General features: G+C 28.1%; 1 protein-coding gene across 3 annotated transcripts; it reads right to left on the reverse strand.

Annotated features, from left to right (window-relative positions):
* Window positions 1–26,655, reverse strand: LOC107439028 (transmembrane protein 248). 3 transcript variants are annotated; one of them, XM_043049880.2, is made up of 8 exons: window positions 26,532–26,655; window positions 22,270–22,360; window positions 20,047–20,203; window positions 17,143–17,467; window positions 13,854–13,995; window positions 12,730–12,883; window positions 3,731–3,865; window positions 1–205 (listed from the first exon to the last, which is right to left on the reverse strand). In XM_043049880.2, exons 3-8 carry the CDS (start codon window positions 20,191–20,193, stop codon window positions 191–193), a joined length of 918 nt encoding a protein of 305 aa, XP_042905814.1. In that variant the 5' UTR covers window positions 20,194–20,203; window positions 22,270–22,360; window positions 26,532–26,655; the 3' UTR covers window positions 1–190. The 3 variants fall into 3 exon arrangements, with proteins under 3 accessions (XP_042905814.1, XP_042905815.1, XP_042905816.1); XM_043049881.2 differs by having other exon boundaries at window positions 26,372–26,565; XM_043049882.2 differs by having other exon boundaries at window positions 26,430–26,547.

Raw genomic sequence — 26,655 nt, forward strand, 5'->3', positions numbered from 1 at the left:
TCATACTAAAATAATTTATTATATTTATACACAGAATAGAAACAAACGAACTTATAAAAGTAAATTGGAATTTTTATGTTTCTAGATTGCATTTAGACTACATGACTATAAAGATCATGACTGAGATTCCCAATGTATAAAGAAAATTTTTTGACTGAAAGACGTTGGTGAATGCTTCATTTTTTTAGATTCAAGCTTCTAAAACCTAAAAGAAAAACAAACATTTTATACAATGTTGTTCAAATTATAAACTAAATTTTTATGTATAAATTAAAACAAAACATGGAACCAAAGTATAAATGTGCACTTTTAAAAGAAAACAAAATTTATTACTACAAAATGCATTGAAACTTAAGTTAAAGATGCTTTAGTGATAACTAGAAATACACTTTCCCTCAATTCTCTAAAGAAACAATGTTCTAAACATTTAATATTTTCCATTATGACCTGAACTTTGAAAAACTTGAATCTTCAGGACCCAAAACTTATCAATTTTTGAATCTTTTTTGCCGGTTAAAACAAATGTTTATAGTGTTTAAAAAATAATAATGGAATGTACTTATTTTCTAATTGATAACGGACATGATAAGAATTATATTTATCTGCACATCAACCAGCCTGACATTGCTGAACAAATTCGTTTTTACAAACTTGCAGAAAAGAGGAAGAACAACAAAGAATTTTGCAGCTTAAAAGTGGCCAAAGGAAGATATTCCTTCAATCTTTCCTTTATTCTTTCAATCTGCTATATTTGTATGTAATTGCATCTCCCAAAACTATAGTAATTTTTTATGCCTCTAACAGATTGAGATATGATCAATACAGTGTGCAAAATAAAAAAGATTATTTTGTTCTAATAAACCGATTTTCACGTTCTAAGTGTCAATTTCAAAGGTTCAAGGGGGTGACCTCAAATATGCTAATTAATTAGTACTAACTATGAATTAAGTTACAAAATTAGATACAAAAACATACTTTCTCTGAATAAATTTATAATTTTTTACACCTTTGGATTCCTGACCCCAAACTATATGGGGTAGACAAAGTTTCAAAAAATTGGGTCATAAACTTGGGTGCTAGAAGGCTATATATATTTGGCGAAGTCTCGCAAAAATAGCCAAATAATATCGCCATAGTAGGAGTAGAAATTTAAGGTAAACTTAAACGAATGATGTGATCGACAAGAGAGAAATACCCTAGTGTTTCTCCATTGCTAAGCAACCAAGTNTTCAATTTTTGACGGTTAAAAAAAAAATAATGGAATGTACTTATTTTCCAATTCATAACAGACATGATAAGAATTATATTTATCTGCACATCAACCAGCCTGACATTGCTGAACAAAGATATTCGTTTTTACAATGCAGAAAAGTGAAGAACAACAAAGAATTTTGTTGAGACAAAGACTTTTGCAGCTTAAAAGTGGCCAAAAGAAGATATTCGTTCAATCTGCTATATTTGTATGTAATTGTATAGCCAAAAACTATAGTAATTTTTTATGCCGCTAACAGATTGAGATATGATAGATACAGTGTGCAAAATAAAAAAGATTCTTTAGTTCTAATAAACCGATTTTCACGTACTAAGTATCAATTTCAAAGGTTCAAGGGGGTGACCTCAAATATGCTAATTAATTAGTACTAACTATGAATTAAATTACAAAATTAGATACAAAAACATACTTTCTCTGAATAAATTTATAATTTTTAACACCTTTGGATTCCTGACCCCAAACTATAGACAAAGTTTCGAAAAAATTGGGTCATAAACTTGGGTGCTAGGAGGCTATATATATTTGGCAAAGTCCCGCAAAAATAGCCAAATAATATCGTCATAGCAGGAGTAGAAATTTAAGGTAACCTTAAACGAATGATGTGATCGACAAGAGAGAAATACCCTAGTGTTTCTCCATTGCTAAGCAACCAAGTTGACACAATAAAAATTGAATCTTTCAATCATCATTTTCAGTTAGCTCAGGAAAGCTTATCTTTTAATAGTTAATAGAAAAATATCTCGAAGCTTCTAGAGTGCATGGTTTTCTTTAGATAAAAATAATTTGCTAATAGCTTTCTTTACATTCTGAATGCATTCATAGTTTCTCTACATTCTGGACGGATTTTAGCAAAATGTGAATTCATAAAATGTTGCTCAACATGTTCTTCAGTTACGAACAGCTACACGTAATATTAAATATCGCTTCTAAAAGTAATTGTTTCTTAATTCCTTTTATTACAAACTTACTTTACGATTCTCACCATCCATACATACATATACTTGATACGATAAGACTCCTTTTAAACAGAGCTTTTAAGGTCCTTAAAAAACTGAAATGGGGGAAGCAAAATTACATTCATTACGTTTATTTTTAGCACATGATTGAGAGATTAGTTTCAATAATGCCAAATATCTGGTAACAAAATCTTAAGTTTTGAAATTTTAATTTTATAGTTAAAAATACCTTCATAACTATAATGTTGATGCCACAGTTTCTTTAATGTTTTAAGGACCTCTTAGTAAGTTAGATGTTAGCTTTTATGAGCATAAGATTCTGATCAAAATAATGATCCAAGAGTGAAATAGGATATAAAAATACAAAAAAGAAAAACAGCAAAAGCTGTTTTGGAGATGTGGAGAAGCAAATCTGGGCAAAATCCATTTCCACGTGTCATGGAGAGATGATGAGGACAAATGTCATTAACAAGGGAATTGGCATTCATATGAATAAAACAGCATTCCCAGGTGTCAAGATGAGCTGAAGTGACAGGTGTGGTAAGAACTTTGGCATTATTGAAATTTAATTTATCCCTATGATTTAAAGAATGGGAAGGCAATAGATGATTTAGCACATTCTTGATCGCGGATTTATCCACCGTTTTCTTTAGGCTAAATTTTAAAGCACGTCTGGTTTGTCCAATGTAAACAAAATTGTATTGGAAAAGTATTAATTCTCTGATTCACTCCCGTCTACCATGGTTTTTCTAGTTTTTGTTTTTCCAATTTTTCGTTGACAACTATACATTTTTGTTTCCTCATACAGAATTGACGAGTCTTGAAAATAGATGACTATTTCTTAGCACGCTAAGCATTTGCTTTAAACATTGCTGTTCACAGGGCTCTTTTGTGAAGTTATCGAAGTTTCTATCTTTCCTCTCTAGTTTCTTGGGATTATTCATCCAACCCAGTAATAAAAAATTTTTTTTTAGATGTTTTAAAACGTTGGCAACGCTATTCTCTTTATAGTGACATGAAATATCAAAACAAGATGTCACATAATCATTGTTGATATTTTACAATTTGAAGACAAGATGTAATGATACCTCTTATAAAACTTTTATCTTTATTAAGTTGTAATTGCTTGACAATTAATAAATTCAGTTTGAAGAAATTGATAAATATATTATTCCAAATCAATGCATACATATGTATATTATTAAAATCGTATTAATTATTCATTGAACCTTCTAAAAATAAAAAAAGTAAATGTATAACCACATTCTATCAGAAAAATGCTTTTATAAAACTCAACATTCGTTAAATATAATGTTTTAAGTTAAAAATTAGGATAATTTCTTCCTCCAGCAATCACAATTCTCTTGTATCAAAGTTATTCTTGAATTTAAAACTATCAATTAATGACAATGGTGGTTTTAATTTGTTTCACTAAAGTCGCAAAAAAAATGAAATTGGACAAAAGATTGGGAGAAATATGAATTTAAAAAAAAAATCAAACCTTTTGAAGTGAAACATAATTCTTTGGATGTCTAAATCTCCCTCGTATAAGAGAATAGCATACTAAAGTCATGACCATCACAAACATAAAGTAACTGGTGTGCATTAAATGTAGATTAACAATAGAACGTTCATGCTAAGAAAAAATATGTAAGAATTAACATATAAAATTTTTTAAAAATGAAATTATAAGAATAAGATTGTCACTGTGCTGAAATAAAATAGTTTAGGAAGCATTACATAAAGCACAAATAAAAAAATTAAAAAGCAAACTTCAATTTTAGTACAATTAGCAAAACAGGAATGAGCTCAGTGTCTCAAGAATGAAAAATCATTTAAAACAAACAAAAAGAGATAGAAATGTAACATATGTGATAACTATCACATGAAGCATCACATTTTGTTGTAAGCTCATAGTACTGCAATGAAACTATAAATTCTCAAAATAACAAATTTTTCAAATGATAATGTGCCACAGTCTGAGGGCAAAGTTAACAGTTGCCTGTGCAAATATTTAAATTGGAAAAACTAACATGCAGATGAAAATATTGTTTTTGAGTTTTTTTAATCAGCCATCTAAGCATCTGACAATTTTTAAAAGGACCCGCTACAAATCTTATGGAAATTATTTCTCTGTCAAATTGGCTGAAATTTTATTGTTGTAGCTCTGATTAACCCCTTAACACACAGATTTTTTGGAAAAAATACAGGCCAAAAAAAAGTCACATTTTTTTTAATGTAAAAAAAACACACTTTAGAACATTGTCTAGACTTGGTTCAACTTTTCTTTTGGTGGACAATTTTGATATAATGCGCTTTTGTTCCATGGAAAAAAGCTATATTTTATTCTTGAATAAATAAATGTTATAGCTTACAATTCTATGTAAATGATAAATATCAAAAATTATAGCAGCAAAAAATTAGTGTGAAAAATTATAGCAGCAAAAAATACAACGCCGCTTGAATTATCTCGAGTGTGCACAGTTTCGCCTATTTAGAGAGCTCAAATTAACTCGAGCACACAAGTTAAGGGGTTAAAGTTCTCATTGATACAAAGTTCAAGAATGTATAGTTACCGAGTCTCAAACATAAGAGGTATAGGCAATGCAGTGAAAGGTGCTTGAAGCCCACAGCATTGGCTTAGGTGAATGTGAAGAAGTAATGCTAGGAAAGAAGTAGTGTTGGACATTCTGACCTGCTACTAGCTTTTTCATTATTTAATCTAACCATCAATGAGTTTTGTGCAAAATCTGATTCGACAACCTTCATGCGGTTGACATTGATTTATGCCAATGTTGTGTCAGTAATAGAGAATTGGGAATTACTATTTATGTTCGAGAATTTGTGATGAGAACTTTCCATCAGAATGTTTTGAACTTTCACATTTTAAAATTTTAGCTAATTTGCTACAGAGTTAGTTTATTTCCATAATATTTGTGTGGGATCCTTTGGTGCGAATGATAACTGGTTTCCTAAGCAGGACACAGAAAACATAATTTTTTTTTTTTTTTGCCTACCATTTTACTTTAATTGCCTTTTTAAATCATTGGTAACTTTTGGGGCACAGTTATGAAAAAATAAATAAATAAAAGAGAGATTGAGAGAAATGTTGAATAATTACAGATTCAATCAAATTACAGTTGAAGATCTTTACAATGCAAATCTTGAATAGCGAAGCTTTGCACTATGTAGAATTTTGTGTTATATAGATGATTTCACATATTATTAAATTTTCCTGCTCAACAAAGCAATATTTGTCTGAAACAATTCGAGATTAATGCTTTACAATAGTAAAATAATTTTTATATACAAATGAGTTAAAACACAAAAATATGCAAGTATTCATTATTTACAGAAAATTTTTTTAATTAGCACGAGCTTTAGAAATATCCAACAAATTTATCAGTTTTGATTTGCTTTAGAAATTGCAAATTTAATGTGTTTTATGAAGAATTACAGTTTACAGAATTGAATTATAAAAATCTTCCAATGTACAACAAGAAATTAAGACTGGGAAAATTGTCTAATAAGGAGGATAGTAAAACCTGACAAATTTAGCCAAAGTAAAGTGCAAGGTAAAAAAAAAGTAGAAATAATAAAATAAGAGACAAAAATTTCATTTCTAATTTGTTGGACAGTAACCTTCTAGTTAGCTTTGACTGGACTTAGTTGGTTTTTCTCCTCCACTTACTGGTCAACTTTTTCTTTGTTAACTTAATATACATTTTATTTTCAATAGGTTTTGTAGTCTTTAGGAATTCCTTTCAATTCTATGGCTCAGCAATGGATAAAAAAAATACTTGTTTGTTAACATAAATCTGCTTGCTTTGCTCACAAACCCCCACACAATTGCTATAATATTTTTTTAAATGACTAACAGACTGTTAAATCACAAAGTATTCAATTGAAATATTCCAAAAAGTTTTAGTGTATTGAAACATGTTTAGTTTACCAGATTTAGGTCCTGATTCCATTACATTACGAAAAAATTTAAACCCTAACATTTCGCTCGGTTATCATTGTAACTTCTTCTACAATCTTATTTTATAATTTTTGATTATTTAAAAAATTTTCTAAATTTATATCACCAAAAATATTATTTAGTAATAGAGGGAAAAGTTAATTCTAAATTACAATTTTGTGTTTATTAATTTAATTGCATATGTTGACCAAAAATACAGTTATACACAAAGCTTATAATAAAAGTTACCTTATATAGTCTAATAATTGTAAAACCGTTATAAATTCATATGCAGATTTAAATATGTTTATCGTAAAATATTGCCTTATAAGGTAATATCACTGGATTGCTTTAAAATAAAGATTGCTTTTAGTTTAGCACTTTAATTTGAAATCAAAATAAAAAACGTAGTAATGGCTGATAAATAATACAAGTACATGCCTTTTAACAAGGGAAAAAAATCTTTTTATACAGGTAAACAATACCTAACTTTTATTAATATGTTGACAACAACCAAATAAATATGGATCTTCAGATGAGAAAATTAATTCTTACCCCATGTATTTTCTGGCAACTAAGTATTTCTGCTTACAACAAGAGAAAACAGTTTAAGGCCATTCACCTTTTTATTTATTAGAGATATTGTTTAATTTTAGATAACTTGAATTACTTGTAAAATACTTACCAAACTTAACATTTCTGTTAACTTTACATCAGGACTATAGCTCAATTCAATACAAGTTTTGGAAGACTCGTCTTTTTCTTCTAGGAGTGGAGATTCAGCAAAAAATATGGGTAGACTATTCTGAGGTTGACTGATGGTGCACTTCTCAGGACCTCTAAAGAAAAAGAAATTCAAAACAAATTTAATATTAATTTCACACAACAAGAACTTATTTGCATTTCCTAATTGTTTAACAGCTGATGAGACAAACTAGTGATCCACATTCTGTTTTAATAATAATTCTGTCAACCAACAAATTGGATCTAACGTAAAATATAAATGTTTTTATAAACAATCCTGAAACACATGTGCAAATTCAAACTCTCTACTTGCCATATCACATACCTGACCAAGTCCAAAAACACTGACTGAAAAATATTAATTATTATATAGCACATTTATTTTTAAAAAAAAGTATTTTAAAAGAATTTTTCTCTTAAAAGAAAATTATACTACACACAGTATTAAATTAACACATCACTCACTATTTTTGCGGATAACTACAGGTAAGTGTTTACATTTTCCTAAAACTGCTTTAAAATACATTAAATGTAATAAAATCAGTGTAAAAGAATTGGTTTTAAATATTGTAAAAAAATAAAAATCCTGAATACAGTTTTACAAAAAATAAATAAATAAAATCACTAAAAATAAATAAATATGTAGCATTACCAGTGATTTCATCATAGAAAAAAAATGGGTGAGAATTTCTCACCCTTTCTCAAAACTAAAAAAACACAAAAACTCTTGAAAAAAAATCATTTTTTTAATTATAATACATTTTTAACTTCTTCTATTTTTTAAATTATTGAATATTTTTGGTGCATCATCATAGAAGATTTTGCCTTAACAAGGTATTTGTCCATCTTACATTAGCACATAAAGAATTTGAACGTCTTACATGAAGAAACCTTACCTACGGTAAACACGTGGTTGCAGAGAAATGTGTTCTGAAAGGGGTTCCGTGGTTGCGTTCTGTTGTTCGAAAAGGTTCTGAACAATACTGGTAAATAGGGAACCTAGATAACCGGGCAGATGTTGAAAATAATGAAAGATCCAGGAAGAAAAGTGAAACGGATTTTATTCTAAATGGCGTAATTGGAAGCTTTTTCCAAAATGCGAGAAATTCGCGAATTTTGAAATTGATTTATAGAATGAGCGAATTTCTCGCGATAATAATTTTTTAATGCGAGAAAAGAAACAAATATGCGAGATTCTCGCGTTTTCGCGCTGTAGTGAAAACAATGCATTACAAATCTACATCAAATGTAATAGGTGCATATTTTCAGCATAATTAATAATAATCATAACCTAAAAAAAAAGAGAATGAAAATTTTCTGGAAAAATATACTAAAGAGAACTATGAAAGTGCCTTTCACAGATTTTGAAATTATTCAGGGAGATAAATTATCACTTCACTGCATTTGGATATAATTTCTTCTTTTACACTTTTCTTTCTACTTTCTTGTGTACAGTCAAATAATTTAAAACACATTAAATTACTTTGCATAAAATATTTTTTAATTTGTTTTCTTGCTTTTGTGTGTCGACTCTGAAAAATCAAACAAATATTTATGCTTTTCAAACGAAATTTCTTGAACACAGAATTTCTAAGAGTAATAAAGTTCATCCAGATTCATTAGTATTTCCTCCCTTTGCTTTAGTGTAAATTATAAATCCAGCAACTTAAAATGCATTGTCATTTAAAACAATCTAATAAAACTGAATGTGTTTACAATAAAAACTAATATAATTACTTTGTTTTAGGCAAAAGTTCACTTGGCCAACTCATGGTGATGCATATTTCATAATCGAACCAACAATTCTTACCAGTGCAATTATTCTTTTGTAAAGAATGAATATTCAATGAAACATTATACAACAGTCGACCAAATTTACCTGCAAATATTAAAAATATATTACTTTTTCGCAAATTAATATATTTCACGGGACACATTATTTTTAAAAAGAGCTTAAAGGTGCTTATTATTGATTTTCCTTTTTTTAATAGCCCTCAAAGTTGATTTTTCATTGGATTTTGCAAGAAGAGNTCTCTCACCTTATTGTCCACTTCCTGCACCAAACTTTCATTAACGACTGAAGGACGCCCACTCCGTTGTTCATCATGCACATTTGTGCGGCCTTCTTTAAATGCTCTCACCCACTTTCTTACCATTCCATCACTCATAATGTTTTGTCCATAAACTGCACAGATCTCACGATGAATATCGATCGGTTTTAGGCCTTTAGCACTAAGAAATCTTATAACAGCCCTTAGTTCACAGTCGGCGGGACTCACGATTATCGGAGGCATCTTAAACACTCAGTAAACAACGTAAACAAGGAAGAATCAGACTGCAATGGCGTCAGTGCGTGGGCAATAGATGTAGGTATCCAGTGCGCATGCGCAGAACGCCGACCGCAACGCTGCGGCGGCGGTACAGCAAAACGGTACTTACTTAAAAAACACGCCTCGTATTATGGAAATTATTTCTCTGTCAAATTGGCTGAAATTTTATTGTTGTAGTTACTGTTATAGTAGTGTAGCTGATTAACCCCTTAACGCACACATAAAAAAAAGGCCAAAAAAATCTATTTTTTTAATGTAAAAAAACACACTTTAGAACATTGTCTTGACTTGGTTCAACTTTTCTTTTGGTGGACAATTTTGATATATTGCGCTTTTATTCCATGGAAAAAGGCTATATTTTATTCTTGAATAAATAAATGTTATAGCTTACAATCCTATGTAAATGATAAATATCAAAAATTATAGCAGCAAAAAATTAGGGTGAAAAATTATAGCAGCATAAAATAAAACACCGCTTGAATTATCTCGAGTGTGCACAGTTTCGCCTATTTAGCGAGCTGAAATTAACTCGAGCACACAAGCTAAGGGGTTAAAGTTCTCATTGACACAAAGTTCAAAAATGTATAGTTACTGAGTCTCAAACATAAGAGATATAGGCAATGCGGTGAAAGGTGCTTGAAGCGCACAGCATTGGCTTAGGTGAATGTGAAGAAGTAATGCTAGGAAAGAAGTAGTGTTGGACATTCTGACCTGCTACTAGCTTTTTCATTATTTAATCTAACTATCAATGAGTTTTGTGCAAAATCTGATACGACAACCTCCATGCGGTTGACATTGATTTATGCCAATATTGTGTCAGTAATAGAGAATTGGAAATTACCATTTATGTTTGAGAACTTTCCATCAGAATGTTTTGAACTTTAACATTTTAAAATTTTAGCTAATTTGCTAGAGAGTTAATTTCCTTAATATTTGTGTGGTATCCTTTGGTGAGAATGATAACTGGTTTCCTAAGCAGAACACAGAAAACATAATTTTTTTTTTTGCCTACCATTTTACTTTAATTGCCTTTTTTAAATCATTGGTAATTTTTGGGGCATACTTGTATTAACACAGTTAAGACAAAAAAAAAGAAAGACAAATGCTGAATAATTACAGATTCAATCAAATTACAGTTGAAGATCTTTACAATGCAAATCTTGAATAGCGAAGTTTTGCACTATGTAGAATTTTGTGTTATATAGATGATTTCACATATTATTAAACTTTCCTGCTTAACAAAGCAATATATGTCTGAAACATTTCAAGATTAATGCTTTACAATAGCATAATAATTTTTATATACAAATAAGTTAAAACACAAAAATATGCAACTATATATTATTTACAGAAAAAAAATTAAATTATTACGAGCTTTAGAAATATAATCCAACAAATTTATCAGTTTTGATATGTTTTAGAAATTATAAATTTAATGTGTTTTATGAAGAATTACAGTTTACAGAATTGCATTATAAAAATCTTCCAATGTACAAGAAGAAATTAACACTGGGAAAATTATCTAATAAGGAGGATAGTAAAACCTGACAAATTTAGCCGAAGTAAAGTGTAAGGTAAAAAAAAAGTAGAAATAATAAAATAAGAGACAAAATATTTTTCTTCTTATATGTTGGATGGTAATCTAGTTAGTTTTAACTGGACTTGTTGGTTTTTCTCCTCCACTTACTGGTCAAGTTTTCCAGTGTTAACTTTAAGCAGAATTTAATTTAAATTGATTTTGTAGTCTTTGGCAATTTCATTCAATTCTATGCCTCAGCATTGGAGAAAAAAGATACTTGTTTGTTAGCATAACTCTGCTTGCTTTGCTCACCAACCTACACAATTTTTACGATATATATATTTGTGTGTGTGTGCAAGCGTGCGTGTGTGTATTTTAAATGACAAACAGATTGTTAAATTAAAAAGTATTCAATTGAAATATTCCAAAATGAGTTATTGTATTGAGACATGTTCAGTTTCCCAGATTTAGTTCCTGATTCCACTAGAAAAAAATTTAAATCCAAACATTTTGCTTGGTTATCATTGCCACTTCTACAATCTTGTTTTATAAATTTATATATTCCAATCTTGTTTCATAATTTTTAATTATTTAAAAAACTTTCTAAATTTTTTCCACCAAACATATTATTTAGTAATAGAGGAAAAAGTTACTTTTAAATTACAATTTTGTATTTATTAATTTAATTGCACATGTTGACCGAATTCCGTTATATACAAAGCTTATAATAAAGGTTAACTTATTTAGACTAATAATTGTAAAACCGTTATAAGTTTATATACAGATTTAAATACGTTTATCATAAAATATTGCCTTATAAGGTAATATCACTGGATTGCTTTATAATAAAGATTGCTTAACTTTTATTAATATTATGTTGACGACAACCAAATAAATATGGATCCTCATGTGAGAAAATTAGTTCTTACCCCATGTATTTTCTGGCAATTATGAATGTGCCAACAACAAATGGAAAGCGGTTTAAAGCCTAATAAAGTTGGTGTGTCTTGAACATAAAGCTTAAATTGGTGTGTTAAAATAATTAGCACCTAAAAATAGCCGTAAAAATAGTTAAAAATATTAAATGTAATATTGTACCCCATGGTACATAACAAACATTTAAACAGAACTAAAAATTAATACCACAGGTGGTGGTTCGACAAATAGATCTTATGGTTAGTACATTGCGAAAAAGTATTCTCTAGAAATTAAAATAATTAGAATAACACTAGGTTAAGGCTGAAAATAAAAAAATAATAGATTAGCTGGAAAGGAGACAGACACAAAATTTTACTTACAGATAAAATTTAATCTTGAAGTCGACGTAGTAAAAAACAAGACAAAATTGACATTATGGAATTAAGTGGTAGTTATTTACCAAAACAATATAACAACTAAATTTTTGATTGAACACACCAACATTCTGATTAACTCCGATCGTGAGTAAAAAAACTACATCTATCAAGCTCACATGCCAAAAAAAACTCTCCATCCAAGATTAAAAAAATATTCAAGTAGGGGGCCAAAGGCCCCCTCACCTTCATCTATCTCTTTACTACCACATCTGCCACTAAAAGAACCGGTCAGAACATTCTTTACCAACGTTGCCACTTTTTATCAGAAAGGTCAACCCGTTTCTCAATCACCCAGGTGGTGTCCGTATGTAGATGTTTCTGCATTCCTTCGGCTAGTGGTTGCATGGTGCACCCCGACCTAGATGTCTCTGCCTTCTCTTAGATGGTAGGATGTTGGAAGAAAAATATGTTGTGCTCGTTACATTAAAAGTGAAAAAATAGTTGTGCTCTTTACATTAAAAGTGTTCTGTGGAGTTTGCGAGATGAACAATAAAAAGTGTTACAATTAAGTTGTAACAAGGCCATTACTTTTTCATTTATCAGAGGTATTGTTTAATTTTAGATAACTTGAATTACTTGTAAAATACTTACCAGACTCAACATTTCTGTTAACTTTACATCAGGACTATAGCTTAGTTCAATACAAGTTTTGGAAGACTCATCTTTTTCTTCTAGGAGTGGAGATTCAGCAAAAAATATAGGTAGACTATTCTGAGGTTGACTGATGGTGCACTTTTCAGGACCTCTAAAGAAAAAGAAATTAAAAACAAATTCAATATTAATTAACACAACAGAAACTTATTTGCATTTCCCAATCGTTTAACAGCTAACGATACAAATTAGTGATTCACATTCTGTTTTAATAATAATTCTGTCAACCAACAAATTGGATCTTACGTAAAATATAAATGTTTTTATAAATAATCCTAAAACACATGTGCAAATTCAAACTCTCTACTTGCCATATCACATACCTGACCAAGTACAAAATAATAATTATTGTATAGTGACTGAAAAATAATAATTATTGTATAGCAAATTTATTTAAAAAAATTATACTACACAGTTTTAAATTAACACAACACTCACTATTTCTGCGGATAAGTAGAGGTAAGTGTTTACATTTCCCTAAAATTGTTTTTAAAATATATTAAATGCAATGAAATCAGTGTAAAAGAATTGATTTTAAATATTGTAAAAAAATAGTTTTACCAAAAATAAATAAATAAAAAAAGAACTAAAAATATGTTGCATTTCAAATGTAATAGGTACATATTTTCAGCATAATTAATAATAATCATAATCTAAAAAACGAGAACACAAATTTCTTCTGGAAAAATATACTAAAGGGCACTATCACAGATTTCAAAATTATTAAGGGAGATAAATTTCTATCACTTCATTGCCTATGGATCACTTTTAAGTAATACAGTCAAATAATTTAAAACACATTAAATTACTTTGTATAAAATATATTTTTAATTTGTTTTCTTGCTATTGTGTGTCCACTCTGAAAAATCAAACAAATATTTATGCTTTTCAAACTCAATTTCTTGAACACAGCATTTCTAAGAGTAATAAAGTTCATCCAGATTCATTAGTTTTTCCTCCCTTTGCTTTAGTGTGAATTATAAATTCAGCAACTTAAAATACATTAACATTTAAAACAATCTAATAAAACTGAATGTGCTTACAATAAAAACTAATATAATTACTTTGTTTTAGGCAAAAGTTCACTTGGCCAACTCATGGTGATGCATATTTCATAATCGAACCAACAATTCTTACCAGTGCAATTATTCTTTTGTAAAGGATGAATATTCAATGAAACATTATACAACAGTCGACCAAATTTACCTGCAAATATTAAAAATATATTACTTTTTCGCAAATTAATATATTTCACGGGACACATTATTTTTAAAAAGAGCTTAAAGGTGCTTATTATTGATTTTCCTTTTTTTAATAGCCCTCAAAGTTGATTTTTCATTGGATTTTGCAAGAAGAGCTTAATTCTAATTTTTCCAAAATATGAATTTTCTTTGCCATGTCGATAGCGTGATGAATGACACAAATAGCGGTTAAATGTTTTCATTATTCGTTCAACCTCAATTTATTTTGGTGTACGGTTGCCAGTATTGTAGGAAAGCTGCAAACATTTTGCATGTTGGATGGTCCACAAGTGTGTACACTAAGCTGGATTTGGTGGAGAGGATTATTGCAAAAGTGTATAACTCTGCAGCATTCTGCGAGAGATTTTCTTCCCACTCTTTAAAATTGAAAAAAATTTCTTCAATTTTTAGTGATCATGGGGACCAATTAAACATTGCTGTATCTATTTCCCCAATAGCAAGGATTCAGATTTGTCATTTCAAAATAATATAATTTATCTCTTTATCATTGAATTATTTCATTTAAATATAATGAATATAGGGACCATATAAAAATTAACTTCTGAAAAAAATGTTTAGCTTCAATATTTATTGCATTTTCAGTTCAAAATTATTGAAAAAATTTGAAACTATTTTATAATTTGTTATTTCAAATTACAAATATTAATAAAAATTTAACAGGTGATCATTTAAATTGTAATATTGTACCATTTTAATTTGTGTAATTGTACCATTTTAACTTGTAATATAAATTTATTAAGGTTTTCCTTATTCTCTTCACATATTTAACATCTCAGCTTGATCAATAATATTAATATTGTAAATGTTTTTTGCTGAGTTTACATTGATAAATATTTTACCAACACTAAATTTAAAAAATACTCCCTATAACCTTTTTAAAGTTTAATTGCAATTTTGAATTAAAATTATTTATTTTACACAAATGAATTAAGTGACTATTAATTTAAAAAAATAGAATGAGCAACTCTAAATTGAATACATTTAAAATTGTACATAAGATATTTTTATGGTGGCAAATGATTTCAAGAATAGAGTTCTTTGCCTGAAACTAGTAATTATATCATGATTAAGTAAAGTCTCGGAAAATGTTTTTATACTTTGCTTACTTATATATACATATATTTTCAAAAAATCTGATGAATTTTTTTTTTTATTGAGTGCAGATCCTAATTATGATTTCTTTTTCTTTTTATTTTTTTTAAAAAAAGTACTTAATTTTTTTTTTTTTTTTGGTAGCTTTAAAAGTTCTTAAAATATGTTTATTTGTGGTAAAAAAATTACTCATCTTGAGTTAAATAGTAAACTAAAGATGTTAATAAAAACTAAACTAAAGTGTTAAATAATAATTAAATTAAACTAAAGTGCTAAATAAATTCCCGAAATATAACAATCAAAATTTTACACAAAATATAACTTCAAAGTCAAACAAAAATATATATTCATATAAAAATTTGGAAACTTGACAGATTTTTGATCATTAAAAGACTTAATTTAAAATGTAAATACAAAACAAATATATTTCAAATGAAATGTAAAGATAAAAGAATATTTATTCAAAAAAGAATAAAGTTAGGTATTTGAGAAGAGAAATAAATTACAAAAAAAAGGACATATGGGAATTGATCTGGACTATAGGATGTGGTTATGACTTCCCATTTGAATTACTGCAGAAATTTCTTAACTGCTTTCTTTATCCGTGATCTAGTGTTTCAGTGCAACATAATGAGTCCACAAGATAGGACTCATGGGATAGTTTAATTTGATTGCCTTTTAGAGATTTGTTAACATTTCAAAATACTGCTGATCAATGATTTTTTCCCATTGCTCCAAAATATTGATAAAGAGCAGCCACATGAAATAGATTTCAATATCATGCACCTCTATCAGAATCATAGCTAATGGCTTGAGAGCTGCTCAATTATTACACTTTCATCATTGCGTTCAGGACAAGTACTACCATCTAGGGCAGGGGTGGGCAATCTTTTTTAGTCGAGGGCAAAAGATCGAGAGAAAAGTTTGGTGGGCCAGATAAAAATTGCTAAAATAAATAAAATAAAAAAACGATATACAAGTTTTAATTTAAATATTCAATGAGATGGATGAAATTGTGACTTCATTTTTAAAAGTTCCTTAAATTGAGGTTCCAAGTGAGATGTACTTTATTTTAAGGAACGAGGCTAAATGTTTAGTTATTAGTCTAATTCTGAAATGATTTTTTCTAAGGTTCATCATTGCAAACACTTGTTCACATATATAAGATGAAGCATACATGGCGCTGATTTTCTGGGTATGATTCAGTAAATTTGGGAAACTAGCTTTTGGTAATGATTTGTAAAACTCAAACTTTGGCATACTTAGAAACAATTGCTTTAGATGGCGCCAATCTACGGCTATTCTATAAAGAACTTCTTCTTTCAACATTTTACCAATTGAAACTCTGTCTGTGTTAGCTATTTCCATCAATTTATGCTTTGTAGGACAAAAGTAGAGAAAGTTAAAATGTCATCAGTAACTTTGTTAAAAAAGAAAGAACGAAAATAGCTTTAAACAAAGTAGACAAGAAAATGGATGTATATTGTTTATATTCTCCACGGATTGGCAAGTTCAAATTCTATCCACGGGCCGGATTAAACTTTCCGACGGGCCACAGTTGGCCCATCCCTGATCTAGGGAATATAAATTGGGTAAGTGTTTTTCATCAGCAATTGTATTTTAGACTTTCCTCAATTACCCTAAGCAACATAGTTTTGGTTTAAATGCCTTTGCATTATTTCTTATTGATTGTATGTACTTAAAATAAAAGGAGGTATTTCTATTTAAGGAGAAATAGCTTCAGTAAGATTACTTTGAATTATTTATCAGTATATTTAATTAACAAATAAACATATCTGCACAAATTAAATTATAAAATATATTAAATGCCATTCCTAAAATTTTTAATATTTAGTATATGAAAGGTCAACATAGGCAGCTAATAAAATTTACTTAAAAGAGAACAATGGTGACTGCTCCCACTAAAGTACCTATCAGTAGTTTGAAACCTAAAATGTAATAAGATAAATATAAAATAAGAAAATACAATTTATTTTACCTGAAAAACCTAGAAGGTATCCTTTTATCTGGCCTTTTAAATGAAGAGAGAAATCAGTTGGTAATTCGCCTCGAATTCTAAACTTTGCACTAACTGATGTATTAACAAACATGGATTCTTGCCAATCGCCCTCCATTGCAAGATCAACAACTCCAGACAAAACAGCACTCATACTTTTACTTTCATCAACAACATGGGAAGAGGAAGAATTTAATGCAGACATGGAACTTAGGAAGGTTTCAGAAATTTTAGTACCACCTGAGGTAAAATTTCTCACAGGGCACAACCTCAGATTGGAAACTTTCTTGAAATATCTGTTCCAGTCCTACATTTAAATTACAAAAATAAAATTACACAATATTTTATGTGTTATTTACAAATTAAGAACATTTATTATTTTCAATCAACTCAACTAGTTAGAAAACTATATATATATACATTGCTAACCATGCATACAGAAAATGACAAATGTGGGATAACATAAAATATAAAATAATGACATGAAAACTACTGAAAATTAATAAAGAAGTAATGAAATAGAAAATTAATAAGTTTACAATAAATATTAAAAAAAAATTTGAATTGAAAAAATTATGCGCTCACTGTAAACATATTTAGGATCCAAAAGGAAGATTAATTAAGAGTTTATTTATTTAAAATACATGGAAAATTTTGGTTTGAACACAGTCTCTTTTACTCTGTGCAAACAATAAATTTTTGACTTTTGTAACAGATTGAAGTTAATTTTCTGTAAATTGATGTGAATACAGAAAGTTTCTCATTGTTTCAAATGGTTTGAGGCCTACCACAAATGTTAGTACTGATTGTGGTTCCACTTTGCTGTCTTGGTATTGGTATCACAAGCTCCTGTCACCATTTCTTGAACTGTTGACAAATCAAGTTTGAACATTTTCATCAACTGATGCATAAACATCAAATATGTTTGAGGTATTTTCCCCAATTTTAAAAAGAAGTCTTAGTTTTGATTTCTGTTATTGTTTGACAAAATGTATGCCGACTAACAGACAAATTGGCTACTGAGTCAGTTGAACTTGCACACTTAAGTTAGATTTTTTTTTTTTGCTTGTTTTTGCGTTTTTTAAATTGATCTAAGTAACAGTGAATTTGAACCTAACATATTACATTATGTTTTTTAGAATGGTAAAAAAGGGGATTTTTTTAAATAGAAAAATAAAGGAGTGGAATGTAAGTTACTGCTCTAAAGTATATAAACACTCAAATCTCAACGAAATGAAATGTTTTAAAAGAAACCTTTTTTTTAAAATTAAAATATGCTATAAAAAGTTAAAATGGAATCGAGAAAATTAGCATTAATGCAATAAATGTAACAATTTGTCGACAAACATTGCTGTTAGCGATTGTAAGAAAATGTGTGATTGGTTGGCTTTGCTGAGAAAAAATAATTCTCAGATTTCTTTAGATGAGAGTACAAAAGCTTTCAGAAAAAGAGTGCAACATAAAATCTATTGCTAATACATTATAACCAACTAAAACATTTTGAATCATTCTGTCAAAAGTAGAAAAAAAATTACCACCAAAGCATCAGAACAAACTTGAGCAATAAATGGATTCAGCCAATTATCTCTGCATGATAACATGCTGAACTGGAAGAATTTTGAATACAACAAATCCACTTAGCTGTCGATCTTTTAAATCCAGAGGCGCAAGAGAACAAACTAAGACAACTGAATTGATGGATGCAATAAGTTTCATCTGCGAAGTTAGTCAGAAATTAAAACTTAATATTGTAGAAATGTGGAAAAATGGGGCTGATTAAGGGAATAAAGAAGGACTATTAGGACATCAATTTATTTGCAACCATTGATGCAACATCAATTCATAACACCAATAACATCAGTATATTAGCTGATGTAGCAATTCATATTCTTTTTGTTCTTGTAACATCAGCTGCCACAGAAAGAACATTCAGCACATTCTAATAGATACATAAAAAATAAAAAAAAGAATCAGATTATAAACATAGCGGGCAGCCAAGTTAACATATATAGCACACAATTAGAAAATATTAAATATTAGCAAACCAAAAAGAAAAAAATTATCAAGTTTTATCAAAATAAAAAAAAAGGTTGCAAACATCACCTCAACAATCTACAAATGAAACTGAAGATAATGAATCTGATAAAAAGATGCAGAAGATGATGAAAATGAAGGAGATACTTCACTTGAGAATGTGATAAACACTGTGTCTAACAGTGAATTAAATCATTCTGATTAAGCCCTCCTCCTTGTACTTTTAAAATTTATTTTAAATGCATAATAGTAGAAAATATTGGGATAAACATTGATTGACTAAAATTTTAATTAAAGATTTATTCTGTAAAAATCCGTATTAAATTTTTCAATAAAAAATATGTTTGCAAAAACATAAAATGCATAAATTCATAATTTTAAAATACAATCTTCAAAACCTAATTTTATTTTAATGCTACAAAAATATACTTGAAATCTAAAGTTTTTACAGTATTAAAAGGAATTAACCTTAATATAGAGATAATTGATAATATAAATTTAAGTTCGATAATTTAAGATTCATTAAATAAATTTAAATTACGATACACTTTTAATACATTGTAATTTTTTTTTAAACAAATAGATAAGTCAGCAGATATAAAAAGTAACAAATAAATAACGAATTTAAAAATATTTGTCAAATTGTATTTTAAATGTCTGCTCATAAAATGTAACACAATGTATTTTACCCTTTTAAAAGCTTTAAAAAAAAAGATATGAGAAATTATCCCATTTTGACCTAACATGAATTCCCAAAGCAATTGTTGAATATAAAGTTTATTTAAGAACTTAAAATGTGAGTTATTTATGATAAATAACTTAATTTACAGAAAGTTAAAAACCAATACAAACCATTTTTACATCTGGATTCGGCATTTCTTTTTCTCCAACAACATAAGCTAAGACAATCATAGTAAAACCAAATGCAGTAAGACAAATCGTGAATACAAATAATGGTGGTTGACTTGAAATCAAGCTTTGACTAACACTATATCCCATTCCGAAAATTCTACAAAATAAATATTTTTTTTACTCAAATAAAAAGACCTAGCAAATAAGTCAAAGACCTAGTAATTAATTAACAGTTAAACAATTGTTACATGAAATTATAAATAACATGACTAAATAGATGCTAATAAGATTTTAAATATAAATAGTGACATAGTTAGAAGGGAAAATATTTTTCAGACAAAATAAAAAATGCGACAAAAAATATTTTTAATTTAAGAAGGCTTCTTTACATTGCAGAATCTCTATGCCTGTAAAGTTGAAAAGTGTAATTTCATAAACATAAATAATATGTACAATCATGAAAAAAGTAAAATAATTCTAACATAATTTTAAAGTATGTCATTTTAAATAACAATATATCAAATTAGAAATTTCATTACTTTGAAACTCTTCATCTAATTATTACTCATTGTTTGTATCTTTTCATTTAAAATTACACTGTTCAAAATGGCAATAGATCTCAGTTTTGAATGAATAAGACCTGAATTTCAAAATATTCTTTAGAATATTGCTGAGCTTCATGGACTAGAATGTAAACGTATCATGAACTGTATGAAATGTGATGGAATATTTATTTGTTAAGACCTTTCTACCAGACTCATGCTGCAACATTCTGCGCCATTAAGAAATTTGCAGGGTATGGGGTAATCATCTGCATTTTGACTATATTTTTTATACATGGTCTATAATGTGAATCATAATTATAACAGTATTTATAATGCAAGAATTGTGCATGATTTAAACATTTAAGTAAGCTTGATTTTTAGTAACATGTGCCAGTGTTTTCACTACAGCGCGAGAACCTCGCATATTTTTTTCTTTTCTCGCATTAAAAAATTATTAATGCGAGAAGATCGCGCACTCTATTAATCAATTTCAAAATGAGCGAATTTTGGAAAAAAATTCGTCTTCTGCCATTTTGAATAAAATCCGTTTAACTTTTCTTCCTTGATCTTTCATTATTTTCAACATGGATCCCTGTTATCTAGCTTCCCTATTTACCAGTATTGTTCAGAACCGGTGCGAACAGCAGAACACAATGCCCCCCCCCCCGAATGACGGAACACCTTTCAGAACACATTTTTCTGCAACCACGTGTTCACGGAAGGTAAGATTTCTTCATGTAAGACGTTTAAATTTTTTTCAATGCTACAAATTTACTAAGTGATTCCGAATTGTTCAGCATCTGTTGCAAGGTCATTTAGCACTCAAAACCGAATTAAGACAAAATATCGTATACAAATGACTGATAAACATTTGAGCAACCTAATGAGAAAAGCTGATGAAAAAGTAGATATAGAACGTTTTCCATATGATGATGCAGCAAAAATATTCAATGCTTTAAAAATTAGAAAATGTTAAAAATGTATTATAATTTAAGAAATATTTTTTTTCCAAGTCTATTCGCGTTTTTTTAATTTTTAGAAATCTCACTTAACTTTTTGAGATCTCACCCTGTTTTTGAGAAAGGGTGAGAAATTCTCTCTCATTTTTTTTCTGTAATGAAAACACTGATGTGCCCAACAACAGTAACGAAACTTGCACCAGATGCAACACATTTTATTTTGTCAAATTTCAACACTTTCTGAAGCATCATGTAGAAAACCAGTTAGACCAAAAACCCAATATTGGCAGCCACAAATATCAAATTATGATAATTCAAATTTAACATACATTGACTTAAAATCCAATTGAGTTTTTTTTTTTTTTTAATTAGTTTCACATTTATTTTCTTCTAACTATGATCTTAATTTTACAAAAGTTTATATTTGCTAAGATTTGTTATGATAATAACTTAAATTTTTGAGAAGAATTATTTAGCAATATGCTCTTACTGATTACATCAATTTCTATCATATTATAGAACAGGTTGGCGAAGAGAAAAAGTTTGGAACCATGAATCTAAAAGGAGTTGTTTTTTAGAAAAAATGTGAAATTAGAAACATAGTAAGGCAATAAATATTTTTGACACAAAATTTAGTAATTATTTTTTTTCTTCATAAAACAATGCTATTATAAAATTAAATCATGATTAAACTAAACAATATAAAGCTCTTCACTTACTTTGTGACACAGTTATTTACAAATTTAAACCATCTTTGCCTCACTTTTTATTATTTTCAGGAAAATATCTTCTCAAATCAAAGGAATTCATCTGCAAGTATTTAATAAAAATTAACACAAAAAAAATTACCTAGTTTAAAAACAGTTTAAAAAAATAATTTATCTCATTTATAAGTTAAAAACTGTAATTACAAATTATGATTTTTATAAAATACACTTTATATACTTCACAAAATACACTTATGATATTAAAAAAAAAAAAAACTTATAGCAATATTTTCTTAATTAATTTATGTATGTAATCCCAGTGTTTTCCCTATATTAAGAAGGCAGCCTCTGCCAGCCTTATGATCTCTATAACAGTGCCTTCCTTGCTTTTCTTGTAAAAATAAACCATCATCTCTTAAAAACTTTATTTTTTCAGGAAAAGGTTTTCTTAATCAGGGTGTGCAGCCAAATTATTCAATGAAAAATAAGCACCTTTTAAGCACTTTTCAAGCACTCAAAAAATATTTTTAAGCACTCTAAAAAAATATCATATTTAGGCAGGGTTGGAAAGTTTTTGACAATTGACGGTTTTATCCTGTTTTAACCGTCATGTTAAAAAAAAAAACTTGGCATTGTTTTTAACAATTGTAAAAAATAATCGGTTAATGCTAATTTCTGGTACTACTCAGCTAATTTCAACCCTATTGATGCACAAAAGAAAAGGATCACACCATGCACATGCATTTTACAATGTTGAATACATTAGTTTTATAATAGTTACTATGTTTTACTGCTCTAATCTAAAATTGTTGCCAATCCAATATAGTTTTATTAGATACTACAAACTTTGATAGTTTTTAACAGTCAAATTTAGCCCTTTCAAAATTCAAAGTGTCTTCTTCTGCGAGGAAGCACCCAGCCCTTTTTATTGCTAGGAAGAACTGAGTAATCTCATGCATAATGAATGCAATCTTATTTATTATATTAAATCTTGTACATACTTATTTACTGATCAAAAATTCTAAATAAAACTGTTAAATCTAATTTATTTTGATTCAGTTATTAGAATTATCTCAAGACATTCTATCATTTGTTTCTTTAGGTCCTCTTAATAATTTGTCTTCCTTTTATTTATTTATTTATTTTTAAATAGTATGCCTATCTTCAATTCTCTCTTTGAGAGGGATATCTACCAAAATTCTTCATTTGGTCTTTTCTAGATTAAAATTATGATAGATGTGAGTCTATCTTGATTTTTCTTGTAAATTACTAATTGGCCGAGTAATGTGTTATTCTGCTTCACCAGGTAAATAATTGTTAATGAAAAACAAAAGAAGTTGCATGATCAAATCCCCCATTGTAACATTATATTTCCAACAACAAATTCATTTATTTAGTTAGCTTATGATTTTATTATCGACTGATCATAGATGTCTTTATTTTTAACTCTTTTGTTTTTGTTATGTGTCTAAAAATAATAAGGATTTTAATTTAAACTTCAAACTGTTTATGAAACTTGAACATTGTTTTCATTATAAAAAGTAAATGTTTTCATTTAATAAAAACAATTTTACTGTCAATAGATGGGAATATGCTAACATTGATTCATGACACTGCATTTCAACAGTAGGGTTCAAGATATACATGAAATGGAGAAATAATATTTTATATCAAATAACTCCCTATTATTTAAATATACATGTACTTTAATATTAATTTGAAGCTCCATTTCGGGTTTCACAATGGTATTTCATTTTAATAAAAAATTAGATGTTTAGTTAAAAATTAAACTGCTTCTAATAAATTTGTTTTCTCATTTGTATTAAAATTAAATTTTAAAGAACTAATTTTTCAACATATTTGTTTGAGAGAATTTCAAAATGAATTCTTACTCCTTTAACACTAAGCACAGTAGGCACTACCAAATATGCCATCCATTTATATTTGAAAATTTAGATTTTTCAATTTTTTAAATACATACTCTATGAAGATCTATAATTAAAAATGCAATATAAAATCTTCATGAATTTCTCAACAATTTCAGCTCAAATATTAAAATAAGATTTTACCACTTAAGAAAATTTTCTAAAATTATATAAAATTCATCATTGATGTGAAAATGAAAATTTAATTTTTTGTTAAATTTAATTACTTAGAAATGAAAGTTTAATAATTTAGTTGAAAATTCTTACATTTATTTTATGAATTATAATTTTATGATTAGGTATGTATAAGTAAAATCTATCCTACATCAAATATAACGATTTAGTATGTTATCTAAGAATTGCTTTCACAGTATTCAAACTTTGGCAGTATTCAACATTTGGCTATGAAAATTAGTATGCAATTTGTAATTATAAAAAAAATGTGATACTCTTTTAAGTAAACATTAAAAAAAAACATTCATTAAATGTATTTTTTTTCGCCAAAGTTTGCACTGTTATTTCTGCTTATTTAAAAACAATTTGGAACTAATACAATTATTTAAACTAAAGTGAAATGATAAAATGCTTAAAATTTTATTTGAACAGTTAATATTCCTTTATTGAAAAGAGTTTCTTTCACTTGTGTTAAATTATAAGACATTCTGTTGAACAATTTGAAACCTATTAGTCACATTGATTAAATGGAGTAGTTACATTGGGTTATTACTAATTTCCTCTCATACACATAAAATATTCTGCACGTTATCAAACAAATCAATCCGTTTTGCAAAGTATGGCAAAAAAAAAAAACTACAGTGGGATTTGATTTCATTTTCAGATCATATTTATTCTCTGGATCTAAGATAGATGTAATACAGAACTCATTCTAGGCAGAAAAAAGGGCAGGGTGCAAAAGTTTAAAAAAAGGGCATTATTATTCTAAAAAGGCAATTTCTTTCTATGGTCACTATCGCTCTTTCCATTGTCAATTAGTAAAAGAATTTTTTTTTTTTACTTTACTAAAAGTAGCGAAGCAATCATATTAATTACTAATTTTTATTAATAAATTAGCATATATATCGAGTTAATGAGCTAATTAGCTTAGTAATTTATTTCAAATGCATGCATATATTAGTAAAATAATAAATGCATGTTTTCAAGTGTTTGTAGTTATGATTTAATAATTAAAATGATTAATATTAATTATGATTTAATGATAGTGGAAGTAACAAACTTTCAAAGACAAGTGCAACAAGAGGTGTGATAGCTATTTTTCCTTTCCCATATAAATCTATGTATTGACAATGACAAACTAAATAAAAAAGAGTTGAAAATAACAAAAGTTTAAGAAATCCATTGTAGTGTTTGGGGAAAAATAAAGAAGGGTTGAGGAAAAAAAGGGCATAAAGTCTATTACATCAAGGCACTAATTTACTTCAGGGGGAAACAGGGTAGATTCTTTTGACTAAAAGGGCAGCAGGGTGTTGCGCCCTGTTTACCCTGCCTAGAATGAGCTCTGATGTAATCTATCTTAAGATGTATCAATTTAGATGTAATGATGTTATTAATTTAGATCTCTGTATTAATTTTGATACTATCATTAAAAACTTAGCTCCAATGACACAAAAGACAGATTTTTTGTATTTATTTATTGTTAAAAATTTCAATAATTTTTAATAGCAATATATAAACTTTTTACTAAAAAGCAATTTTGTTTCAGGTGATTTTAATTCATAGATCCTCCATTTAAATCAGCCGCATTTCCCAATAATATGACATAGTTGTAGAGCTAGGGGAGGTAGTAAGATAATGCACTGGTCAATCTTTATCCCCAGTACACCACTGCATGATTAATGTAAATTCTGAGACTATGCATCATGTTAAATGACACTGAATGTAGTTGGTTACACTTTATAATGGTAGGATTAACTTTTCAAATATGTTTTGCTTAATATAATAACGTTTATTAATATAATAAGTCCTCGGTAAAACCAACACATAATGATAAAAAAAGAAAAGAAAAAAAAAGTATTTTAGCTGTATTAAATGTGTCAGCATATGACGATATATACATTTCCTAGACTAACATAAAGGTCAATTTAATTTTTTCGACTTAATCTGCTGAGATAAAATTAAATTTCTTAAATAACGAAGAAAATTAGTTTTCAGAATTTGATTTTTTTTCTTACTATTGACAAAAACATGAAACATCCAGTGCTGATAGTAAGTTTAAAATATACTTATAACCATTATAAAACTGATACAGAAACAAAATATTTTTCAAAGATCAATATAGCAAGTTCACTTTTGAATCTAACATTGAAATTCAAAATTAACTATTTTACAAACTTTTTCTTGTCCCCATACTTGTCACCGTGTCTGTTAACCAGCATTTGTTTTGTTTTCATGCAGACATTATTGCTGACTTTTACATTTGAACCGCTTGAACGGTTTCAATGCAAAAATCAGTGTT

Source organism: Parasteatoda tepidariorum, chromosome 7 (assembly GCF_043381705.1).
Source record: "Parasteatoda tepidariorum isolate YZ-2023 chromosome 7, CAS_Ptep_4.0, whole genome shotgun sequence".
Lineage (NCBI taxonomy): Eukaryota > Metazoa > Arthropoda > Arachnida > Araneae > Theridiidae > Parasteatoda > Parasteatoda tepidariorum.

Bases quoted from the DNA above. Each gene is read 5' to 3' on its own strand.
- LOC107439028 (XM_043049880.2), bottom strand. From the start codon at position 20,193: ATGGGATATAGTGTTAGTCAAAGCTTGATTTCAAGTCAACCACCATTA. The intron at 12,884-13,853 runs GTAATTATATTA...CTTTTTCTTTAG, and splicing joins GAACTTTTGCCTAAAACAAA to AGGTCCTGAAAAGTGCACCA. The intron at 3,866-12,729 runs GTAAGTATTTTA...ATTTTTTCTTAG, and splicing joins TAACAGAAATGTTGAGTCTG to CATGAACGTTCTATTGTTAA.